At 41.6% G+C, this 12,601-nt stretch overlaps 1 protein-coding gene across 1 annotated transcript in view; it reads left to right on the top strand.

Moving 5' to 3' along the window:
* Positions 1 to 12,601, top strand: part of B3gat2 (beta-1,3-glucuronyltransferase 2) — a 95,074-nt gene that overhangs the window by 55,519 nt on the left and 26,954 nt on the right. The window contains exon 2 of the mRNA XM_008856287.2: positions 2,107 to 2,251. Coding sequence (XP_008854509.1) covers positions 2,107 to 2,251 — 145 coding nt within the window. The remainder of the gene's footprint in view (positions 1 to 2,106; positions 2,252 to 12,601) is intronic.

Raw genomic sequence — 12,601 nt, 5'->3', positions numbered from 1 at the left:
TAAAAATGAAAAAAAAAACACAAAGGGTAACTTGTTTTTTTTAATGGCAAATTATTAGAGTGGCTTCTTTCTGCTTCTGCCCATATTGGAGTCTGGGGGGGGGGGGGTGTTTGTCAGTTGAAGTTGGAGTATGCTGTCTTTCCTCCTGTTCAGTCCCATGTTGGGTCTGGGCTGGTCAAGAGTCACTTTCCCACACGACTGTGTTCCCTCCTTTGTATACCCACTTTGTACATACTCTTCATGTGAGAAGCCACTGTTGGCCTCACTTAGTTTTGCAGTCTGTGAACCAGGTAATCTCTCACTTGCTCCAAAGACTCTTTAGTTTGTATACTATGAGTAGCTATGTCCCAGCCAATGGTATATTGAATATGAGGGGTCATAAGCTGAGCACTGAAAAGACTCAGCTCAATGCTTTCAGATCTTGCCTAGAATAAATACCCTGTGTGAAAGAGAAGGCAGCAGAAATCAAGTACCATCATAGATATGCGCTTCACAGTTCTTATCCTTCCAACAACAACAAAACCTACATGGCACAGAAGCAGTTCTGAGGACCAGGCAGCCCAGTGACCATGAGTTCAAGGCTACACCAGTGTTTGCAATGGTTATAGGATATGCTTCTCCCCACAGAGACAGATCCATTGACCATCATACCTTCCACAGCCCATGCCTCTGACTGCCTGAGCTTCTACACATGTCAATGTCCAGTCCTCAGCTTCTCTGTGACTGTCTCGAATGACCATCTCCCTCTTAGCAGCTGTGGCTAGGTGTCCCAAATTACTTGACTTGTGGTTGTTCCTTGTTTTCAGGTCTCCAGGGTAGCTCAGTCTTATGCAATAGGCCCTCTCTCAAGATGTTACCTGCCTGAAGTCCTTTGAGATATGGTGAGTGACAAAATGGATTTCCTGCCTGGTGCTGACCACTGCCATGCAAGTGCAGTCACCATCATACAAAATCTCCCAACTGGAACTGTGGGCTTGTTCTGTGGATAGGACTTTGTCTCTTCTCCCCAGGGCTGCCCGAGGATGAGGCCTCTGCCCTGCCTCCCTCTCAGGGAGCCCGGGCTGTGGCTATGTACGTCTTCGTTGGTTTTGCTTCTTAGTCTGTTTCCCCATCTTTGCTGTCATCCTATCATTTCTTTTGTGATTTCGATTCTCTTTCTTTCTTTGGAATAGAATTTACCTTTGTTACCCTCTCTCTTCACATTCGTGGTGTCACACACAAGCTGCTGCCACTCTACCCTCTAATAATCATTAATTTAGCCCTTGATTAATTCTGATCTAATTCAGTTCTGTAGTAAATAAAAGACAAACACTGGTGCTCAGTCTGCTGTTACTTCAACAATAGGACTTGTTCTTTAATGGCCAGCTCTGGGCTGAGAAAGGGGTGTTTTGTTAATTTATGCTGTGGTACCAAGGGTACTAGAAGAAGGTGGTAGTTTCACCTGAAAATGCCTGAAATCACAAGCTTCTTTGCAAGCATTTCTCCTTAAAAAAGTACAGTAAGTAACTTCAGGCTGAGGCTTGTATACATGAGCACTTTTCTGCATGTATACACAGGGAAACCACCAGTTCTGCAAACCACTTGTGTGAGGTACTTTCTTCTCCAGTGTGGCCCAGTTGCCCTCAAAGACAGTCACAGGCTGTATGTTTCAGATGTATGTCCTGGATCTGGACCCCATTATTCATGTCCCCAGCCAAGGTTCTGTGTGCCTAAAGAAATGAAGAGTTTGGAGAAGTGAGTTTTATACACTTACTGAGTCATGAAATTTCCGAAAGGGAACTGAACATCACACTTCAGAAGATCGGATGTTATTTCCTAAAATATTTAGCTTTGAGACAAATGGAAAACATTTGCTATCACAAATTAGCTTCAATAAGTGATATTCAGGTGTTGACACCTGTTTTATTTCTCTGAGGTCCTGAGCCACCCTGTGTGTACACTGAGCACAAAGTCAGTGGCACCGAGAAAGCCAAATGGCAGTGACCTAAGATAGCAGATTCTCTTTAGAAACCCTGAACTTTTAAAACCATGGTAACTCATTCCTTCCATACAGACCACTACTTTATCTTTAGAAAACTCATAGCACATCTCTTTCCCCTATTATAGATGCGAACTACACGCAAGGTTTCCGTCTGGCCCGTGGGCCTCGTTGGTGGGCGACTCTATGAACGTCCATTGGTGGAAAATGGCAAAGTTGTTGGATGGTACACTGGGTGGAGAGAAGACAGGCCTTTTGCCATCGACATGGCAGGTAAGCAGTGTGGATGGGGAGGTTGTTCCCACCTTATGTTTCTTAGAATGTTCTCAAAAGGATGAAGCTTTAAGACCCATTTGCAAAGACCCTAGAAGGTTTCATATTTATCAGAGGAAGTATTTGAATGTTTAAAATGGGCTCCCTAGCAATTCATATAGAAATTGACTTGGAAGTGGTTAGAAAATGATTATCCCCTCTATCCTTTTATTTAACAAACATTTATGTGTCAGGTATGGGTTGGGCATGGGGGAATTTGACAGTACTGAGGGCTAGTCCGTTTCCCTTCAATTTGTTAGCTAGAAGCTTCTGATGCCCCTGTCTGGAAGACTGATGATACATTAAAATATATTATGTTTATTTTTGAACTTAGTAATGAATTAAAGTTGACAAGTCATTCTAATGTCTATCAACAAATTTAGTGGTTTATTGATATATTCAATAACTGCGATACAAAATTGGATTGCTGGTTTTCCACACATTAACTTTGTATAGAACTATGCTTTGATGTTTTCAGTCTCTAGCCAACTGACTGAATTAGACCCATGGAAGGCCACAAATTTCCAAATGCTGCTTTATTGTGAAGGAACTCATTTTCAGTGGGTTATACAAAATGATGCTCTTGATTGCTGTGGAAGGATAGAGTTTGAAACATGAGGCTCGGAGGGAAGAAAATCACTGACATCTATAACCTACAAGATGAAGGCAGAAAGGCTTCAGAATTGGTCACATCCATCACCAGCGCTGTCTGTCAGCCTGGGCTCACCCAGCCTTTTGTGTGTATTTCCCTACCACAGTCACAATCTCTTGTGGTGTGAAGGCTGTGCTCTGAAAGGGACTCACTGGCTTTATTCTGATGCTACAGCTTTTGAGGGAGTAAGATTGAAAAGACTACTAGAAGAAGTTGGGGACAAAGCTGACAGATGGCTGCATGGTGGGTCTGTCACAGTGCATCAGGGGAAAAGGTAAACTATTTTTGATCAACAGTTTACATGTTACAAAAGAGCACAAACGTAGGGCTGTATGTGATCTCTGACCCTTTGGGAAGTCTAGATCCTTCCCCGCCCCGTGATCCAGACCCCCTCACTATGCCTTTCTCCATGTCCTTGGTTTTCCGTTCTTAAAGCCCCAGAGCTAGCTGACACCTCTCAGAAGCATTTACCTGAAGCAGTTGGAAAGGCAGGTGAGCCATGCTTGGTAAATTCTGAAGATTCTTGGGGGGAAAAAAAAGCCTTTTCTAATCCTGTCTTGTTCCATAACTCTGAGAAGTAGAAAGCTGACTGTAATGCATGTTTGAAAACGCGAATGTCTTCCTTGACTGTGGTATACACTATGGCAGGGATTGGAAGAATATTGGGCAAGTCCTTTCACTTCTCTGGGACTCAGTGTCATCCTGTGGTAAGTGAAGCAGTTGCATGACAGGACCGTTTCCTTCCTTTTCCCAGTTTACCACCTTGGTAAGCAAAGAAAGACAGATCCCTGGACTTAGCAGTGAGGACTCATGACTACTAGAGTAATCAGCTCACAGGCCTTTGGTCCTGATCTTCTCTGGAGTCCTGTTACAGCACACAATCCCCAGAGAGGTCTCTGTATACACAGAACTTCTGAGCATTACCTGGCATGGGTAATGTCAAGGTGAGAGTCAATTAGATAACTCTTCCTGGAGCCTAGCGAGAACATGAGGTAGAAGATTAAGTATCCAGTGAATTTGTTGAATATTTGCATTGCTTCCTTCCATTTGTTTCTAGATAAATATTTATAAAATTCAAGAAAGACACATGGGTTTGTGCACCAGGGATTCCTGTGGTAAGACTTTCAGGCTTTTTCATAGCTAAAATTCTATGGGAAATTTTTCTCCATGACACTGTTTGGATTTTTCTGCACATTTCAATATATCTTCAAATCACAAGAAAGCATATGTATTATAATGAAGTATGGATTTGTTGTTTTCTTAGTACTATTACTTTAGATTAGGATTAAAATGTCATCTTTAACAAAAATTTTACCAAATTTTCTTCATTCCCCATATGAATTTGCTTTGCATCTTAGTTTTCAGTAAATTACCGATATTTTTTGAAGCCTAGATATGTGAATGATTTGGTTGATAAGAAAATAGTTATGAAAGAGTTTGTCCAATTTTGAAATTGGAAAATGTTCAGCTTGGTTTAAAGTCCATATACTCTATGTGTATTCTCCATAGGAAGAGGGAACAGACCTTTTGAGATCAGGTCCAAATGCTATCATAGGGAGAGGAGAAGGAGAGAAGAGAGACAGACAGTATGAATGAACAAAAATTTGGAAAGAAGGAAGCTGGAGGCCGTATTCCCCCATGTTCTCAACAGCACGCAGAGTTTTGTATTCAAGAGGCCCTGTGATTGAACACGAGGACCATATAGGAGTTTGAGTCTCTCTTGCATTTGCGAAGCTGATTAAGAAAATCTCATGCTCAGGTGACAGCATGTAACAGTTCCACACTGTCTTGCTCTGAGGGACTGAGCATTTGCAATCCTCAGAGCCCAACTTGTTTAGATTTCTTTGATGCCATGGCATAGCCATCACTGAAGTTCATTTGAATATCAGATGTTAAATTGTGATGCTTCATGCCATTCAGAGTTCTTAGGCTTTCTTTTTATTGCCATGTTGGACTTTCCTGATGCTGAAAATTCATTCTCAGAAAACCTGAGACTCTGCTCCGAAAATATCCAGTGTTAATGACAGAAGTAAAGATTGGCTTTGTTCCATGAAGGAATATTTTTTAATATTTTATTTACTATTTTTTTTATTTAATAACCACACGATTAGAAGAAGCATTTCATTACAGCTTTAACATATTCAATAACAGTTTCCAGAGCAAAGATACATCTCTTTCAAAAGTGGCTGTAAATTTCAGAGATCTGCCTGTCTCTGCCTCCCAAGTGCTGGGACTACAGGCGTGCGCCACAAGACATAAAATTGAATGAGTTTTTAACCTTTAAAAAAGATCTCCATTCATGAAGGAATATTTTTAAACTTTCCAATCATCATTACTTAAATGAACACCCCCATGAGATGGAGAGAAGACAGTATAGCCAGCTCTGTCTTCAGGCCTATACTGCTCTGCCAAGCCAAGGGGAAACCCCGAAGTATTTCTACAGGGCTCTGTCCTGGCCTTCAATTCCCAGAATAGCTCAGGCATCTGACAACTGACTTAAAGAGAAGCAATCCATACATAGCCCTGCTTCTGTGGGCAGAGAATTACTTTCAAGTGACAGGCTCATTTTGGTCACTTCCAAGGAAGTGTCAGTAAAAACCATTGCTTAAAGAACTAAGCTGAAGTTAACCTAAAGCCTAGCCAGAGGTATAGATTTGCTTAAATTCAGAACTGCATGCTGAGATGCTTAAGTGCATTCTTCATGTTCGTGGGTACCTCAGCATTGGCTCTAGGAGGTCACAGGAGGGCACTGCTCAATTAATAGCATGCACAATTCCTGATTGAGTGGTGCCCAGGCACTCTATTCTGGTAAAAATAAATAAATAAATAAATAAAACTGGGCATACCACAGTGCTGGCACTAATCACCCAAAGTTGGTGCATATCCCATAAGTTAGAAGGCACAGACAGATACCAGTCACATTATGGGGATTGGCAGGCCAAATACAGTTTTTGAGTCTCTATTGTGACCATGTTCACATCCACAAAAGCATAGGCATATTAAATAAGACCTCAGGGGTACTTCTGGCTCTGAGAATTTTTCATGACTGATAAAAATGATATATGACCATAAAGTGTTTTTCTTGTGGCTTATCAGAAACATGTTCCTAGTTGCCTGCAGGTCTCTGAATTGCCTGCCTGGAGTCCAGTGGTCATGGGTGTGTGGAAGCTTCAAGAAAGGAAGTGTTCATGCAGGGAGTATAGAGCTGTCTGGGGTTGCATCCTGGGGAGCAGTCACCTATATGGCCACTGGGAAGGAACTAGGGAAGGAGAAGAGGGTGTTGGGGTGTGCCTGTGTCCATGGTAGTTAGGAGAAGAGGGAGGTGAATCATGCATCCAGTTGTTAGATGCCTGACATCATGGATGTTGGTGAATATAGAGTGTAAGGGGCAGAAGCACAAAACAGTATCATGTACAAGAGAATAATGGGCTAAAGTCAGTAGGAGCAGAAGGTCAGGAAAACAGAGGAAAGTTAGGTTTTCAGTAGATCAGAGAGGGAAAGCTTCGGTATGGAAGAGGAGCAGACAGGTTTGGGCACGACAGGAATGACAAGAGACAATTGTATATATGTGAAGCCAGGTGGTCTACAAAAGAAGGTTGGTGGGAAAAATGGTCTGACTCCAGACATCCCTTCAGCTCCAACTGTGTGATTTAGGCCAAGTTCTGACTCTAGGGATTGAGGTTGTTAGAGGTGGAAACCCTGTTCACACAGTAGTTTCTGTTGACACATCTCCTTCGACCTTAGGGCTTCTTACCATCTTCCCAGACGGCAGAGTTTCTGGACTCTGGGGACTTAATAGCTGCTCCTAGACCTTTGAGGGAAGTAGATATAGGGCTGGGAAGGTCAATTGGGACTAAGAGGTAAAAGAACGACAGTAACAGTTTCAAGAGCAGGAGAATAGTCTCTCTTTCTCTTTCTTTCTCTCTCTCCCCCCTCCCTGTCCCTCTCCCTCTCTCCTTCACTCTCTCCTCCCCCCCTCCTTCCCTCCCTCCTGGCCTGGTGGCATACTCCTGTAATCCCATTACTTGGAAGATGGAGGCAGGAGGTTCAGCAATTCAACACCAGGTTTGACTATGTAGCAAGTCTGAGAATAGTCTAGACTACTTGAGATACTGTATCAAAAAGGGGGGGGGGTACATGAGGGAGAGAAGGAGGGAAGGTAAAGTTTTGAAAAATCACAAAAAGAAGTGAGGGGCTCTCGGAGTGCTAGGGTCTTAGATGGAACAGTTCTCCTGGGCAGAATCATCACCTACTCCCAGGTGAATGGTGAGATTAGTAAGGAAAACCAAGAACTGGAAACTGGAGGACCCAGGTTGTCAGAGTGTGTCATCTGCTAGGTATTAAAGAAAGGAAAAAGCAACATTTGTCTGATTGCCACACCTCCTGAGCATAGACTGCACTGGGCTTGTAGGGAATTCCTAGCCCCTGCCCCGGAGTCAGCAGAGAGGATGGAGATGATAAAACCTAATTAGCACTATAGCATGAGATAGAAAATGAGGCACAGATAAAATATTTGGGGTTAAACTTAAAGAGTAAACAGAACTGCTATTGGGGTAGGTTCAGGCCAGGTACTGTGGAAGAGGTCACATTTGAGAGTCATCTTAACTGCTGGCCCAGGCAAGTAGGGGCCAGTCTCAATGGGGCACATTTTGGGACCAGTAGGTAGGATGTGAGTTGCTCTAAGGGGAAAGGCAGCTGGGGTCAGATTGTGAGGACTGAGTGCTGGGGTAAGAAGCATACCTTTTCTCTGTGGTGACTGAGTCTTCGAAATATTTCAAGTAGGTGACGGGTGTGGTTAGAAATATGTTTAGCCACATCAGCAGGTGTGAATGGCAGATGAGGTTGGGGGCTCTGCAGCCAGCTGGGTAGGGGGTGATAAGGCCAGGTTAGGAAGTAGGAAGTTAGAGGAGGCCTTAAATATCACAGCTATTAAAGACATAAAATTTTAACAAGCCATTTGAGATTATGATCACAGATGAACAGATATTGAAATCTTTCTAACACTGATGTTCTAACACCATTTCTGTTGTATGATGTGGTATAATTAATGTATCAAATTTGTTTGGTTTTAATTGGTACAATTTGTACTATCCTTTGAGATGTAATTTACGTACAGATAATATAGTAATCTTAGAGTCACCTGATAGAACACTGGTTGTGCAAGATTAGGAGTGTGCACAACAGGGAAAAATTGCATTACCTGACTAACTTGTCTAGGCTCTGGATGAATTGTGGCTACACTGTCCTGGTGGAGCTGTGGAGTTTGAAGTGACTGATGATGAGTCAGCCGTAGTGCCTGCCCAGGCTTTCTGCACCACCCCACAGCCCTTTTCTTCTGTGGTCAGTGTTCTTCTCCAAAGCAGCAGCAGGAGAAATCTTTCAGAAATGCGAACCATATTGTTTTTTAATAATCACTTTATTGATCCTTCGAGAATGTCAGACCGTGTATTTTGTTTGCATTTTGGCCCCCTCAGACTCCCTCCCCATTTCCTCTCAGATCCACCCCTCCCTCCCTACCCTCCTTACTTCATGTCTTCTATTAGTTTTTTTCTTTTAAGTTTCAATTTTGGATTTGAATTACTTAATTTTTTCAGTATATATTTTGTAGAAGTTTCATGCATTTCATACATTTTAATCATATTTAGATCCTCTCCTCTATCTGTCCCAGAGCCCCCCCCCACTGGATTTCATGCATTCTGTCATATATGTTAAGGCCTATCAAGTCTTGTTTGTGTCACCAGATGTCCCTTGGTATGGGTTCATTCACTGAAGCCTGGTCAGCCTATCTTGCATCATTCCCTTAAAGAAAACCAGCTCTCATCCAGAAGTGATCATCTGCCAATAATCCCTCAGCTAAGGTTGAGGCTTCTCACTCATATCCCCAGTCCTGTGCTGGGTTTTTGTCTGGTTTGAGTCTGCATGGGTCTTGTGCATGCTGACACCATTCCTATAAGTTCATATGAACAAGTTCCCAGAAGCCTGGAAAACTGTTTACTTGTGGTCATCTACTACCCCTGGCTCTTACAATCTTTCTGACTCCTCTCCCACAATGTCCCTGAGCTCTGGGTAGGTTCTATTACTATTTTTAAGACCTATAGAGTTGAATTTGTGTCCCCAAATGCTCTTTGGTATGGGTCCATACCCTAGAGCCTAGCCAAACTACCCAGTGTCACACCCTTAAAGAAAACTGATTCTGGGCTGGAGATATGGCTCAGCAGTTAAGAAAGACCATTGGCTGCTCTTGCAGAGGACCCGGGATCAGTTCCCAGCACCCACATGGTGGTTAACAACCATCTGTAACTCTAGTTGCAGGGAGCTAATGCCCTCTTCTGACCTCTGTGGGCATTTCATGACATGGGTGCACTTATACACATGCAGACAATATACTCATACACATAAAACTTAAATAATAAATAATTTTTTAAAGAAATAACATTTATTCTCCTCTCTGGCAGCTATGAATTGCCAGTAGTTCCTCAGCTAAGGCTGGGCTTCTTGTCCATCCCCCTTCCATGCCAAGATTTTCTCTGGTTTGAGCTTTCACAGTTCTTTTGCATGTTGTCACAAGCAATGTGAGTTCATGTGTGCAACTGCCCTGTGGTGTCCAGAGAACAGTTTCCCTTTATTCACCTACCACTTTTGGCTCTGGCAATCTTTCTGCCCCTCTTCAGCAGTGATCCTGGAGCCTTGGAAGGAGAGGGTGTGATATTAGACCTAGAACCACAGATTGAACACAACACAATGGGTGACTTCAATACCCCTCTGTCACAAATGGATCATCCAAACAAAACTAAACAGAGAAACTCTGGAATTAAAACACTTTATAAATCAAATGGACCTAACAGACATCTACAGAGCATTCTACCCAAACACCAAAAAAATAAATAACTTTTTTCTCAGCAGCCCATGGAACTTTCTCCAAAATTGATCACATATTAAGAAACAAAGCAAATTTAAAAAATATAAGAAAATTGAAATAAAACCCTGTTTTGCCCGGACACAAAGGAATGTAGCTGGATATCATCAGCAACATACAAACTGATGGAAGCTAAACAATACACTGTTAAATTTAAATTGTGTCGTGGGCCTGGGGAGATGGCTCAGTGGTTAAGAACACTGAGTGCGCTTGCAGAAGACCCAGGTTTGATTTCCAGTACCCATATGGTGGCTAAAAACTGTCTTTGACTCCAGTTCCAGAGGAATTCAACACCCTCTCCTGACCTCTGCAGCATTGCACGATACGGGTTTAATGACACACCTGTAGGCAATACACTCATACAAATAAAATAAAAATAATAATTTTTAAAATGAAAATTGAGTCAAAGGAGAAATGAAGAAGGAAATATAATTAAATGAAAATGAAAGTATAACACACCAAAGTCTATGAGACACAATGAAGGCAGTCCTTGGAGAAAAGTTTATAGCACTAAATGCCTACATCAGAAAATTAGAAACATCTCATATTAATAACTTAATGATGTACCTGAAGGCCTCAGAAAACCAAAAACAAACAACACCCCATCAAAAAAGTAGATAAGATTTTTAAAAATCCGGACTAAAATTAATGAAATAGAAATTTTCAAAAATACAAAGAATCAGAAAAACAAAGTGTTGGTTCTTTGAAAAGATTAATAAGATTGACAAACCTTTAGCCAGTTTAACCAAAAGAAAGAGAAGACCCAAATGAATAAAATCAGGGATGAAAAGGGAAGTATTACAACAGGGACTGAGGAAATTTAGAGACTCATAAGACTATGCTTTAAAACTTTATATTCCATTAAACTGGAAAATCTAAAATGAATGAATTTCTAGATATACATGGCCTACCAAACTTAAATCAGTATGAAATAAATACTTTAAATAGAACCATAGCAACCAGTGAGACAGAGGCAGTAATTAAACATCTCCCAACTGAAAAAATCCAGGAACAGTGAGATCCTAAGCAGACAGCCTGAGAGGGTGAGTTCCAACCTCTATTAGTGTATCGGCTCTGATCTCAGCAGACTGCCAGGGTGCGAGTTCTGGCCTCCCTCTGGGCTCTTTCTGACAGAGGGGCCGAGAATGCAGAGGACACCCTGAGAGACCCTGGATCCTGCCACCACGTGGTGGTGAGCTTCCCTTAGTTGTGTCATACACATCCCCCTACCTGGGATTTCATGAGGCCCCTACCAAGTCCCCAGGGAAGATCTGGATTTGGTGGGCTAATGATGAGATCCTAGAAGACAACCTGAGAGGGTAGACTGCCTGAGAATGCCCAGATCCTGCCTCTATGAGATGAAGAAAGCCTGAGTGTACCTGACTGGAACCTGAGTTGGGTTTCTGTGGGCACTCCTGAACAGCTGATCTGAAGCCATCAGTTCCCTCCAAATTAAAGTGAGAGAACATGAACCCTATACCAACAAGCTTTATATAACCAATAAAGAAAGGATCTAGGCACCCCGATAATACAAACAGAAGCATAATTCAACTTCATTCTCATATCAGAATCATAAACAACAAAAGAAATTCACATGCCAAAACCACAACGAAAGAATAATGGAAAGCCAAAACACTATGTCTCCACCAAACTCCACCAATCCTGTAGAAGAGTTCTATAAGGAGAACCCCCTAGAGATAACCCAGGACACTGAATTTAACAGAACAATCATAAACATGATCAAGGAATTCAATGAATTTAAAGAGCACACAAACAAACAAAGAGCTAAAATAAGATAGGGATAAACTTCTGAATGAATTCACAAAAAAAAGATTGAAACATTGAAGAAAACTCAGGCAGAAATGAAGAAAGTAAAAAACTCAATAAGTCAACTTGAAACAACAGGGGAAAGCCTCTCCTCTAGAGTGAATGAAATAGGAAACAGAATATCAACACTGGAGGATAAAGAAGAAGAACTGGACCACTCAAGTAAAAAGATTATGGAAAATGTTTAAAAACACAGGAATGGAATATGCAAGAGATGTGGGACACCATGAAAAGACCAAATCTATGGATCATAGGAATAGAGGAAGGAGAAGAATTTCAGGTTAATGGTGTTGACCGGATCTTGAATAGGATTGTAGAAGAGAATTTACCAAAATTAAGGAAAGACATCCCTTTACAAATACAGGAAGCATGTAGAACACCAAATAGGATCAGAAAAGAAACTCCCCACAACGTATCATAGTAAAAACACTAAATGTACAGAACAAAGAGAGAATACTGAAAGCAGCAAAAGAAAAACAAGTCACATAAGAAGGAAAGCCCATCAGAATTACAGCTGACTTATCAATGCAAACTATGAAAGATAGAAGAGCCGACAAGATATTTCTACTTCTACATGACAAGAGATGTCAGCCCAGAATACTTAACCCAGCAAAAATGTCTATTATAATTGAGGGGGAAAGAAAAATATTCCATGACACAAAAACCCTGAAAGAATACATGTCCACAAAACCAGCCCTTCGAAAAATACTTGAAGCAATACAGAGAGCAGAGAAAGAAACAACTATACCCCCAGGCAGCAAAAGAAAATAAAGGTATAATCTAGGAAATACAAAATTACACAGAGAACACAAACAGCAATCAAAATGACATCAACCAATACACATCTTTCAATAATAACCTTAAATATCAATGGACTGAACTCCCCAGTCAAAGACACAGGCTAAATGAATGGATT

This window comes from Nannospalax galili, unplaced genomic scaffold (genome assembly GCF_000622305.1).
Source record: "Nannospalax galili isolate Female #2095 unplaced genomic scaffold, S.galili_v1.0 scaffold206, whole genome shotgun sequence".
NCBI lineage: Eukaryota > Metazoa > Chordata > Mammalia > Rodentia > Spalacidae > Nannospalax > Nannospalax galili.
This window is presented reverse-complemented; position numbering and strand designations above follow the sequence as displayed.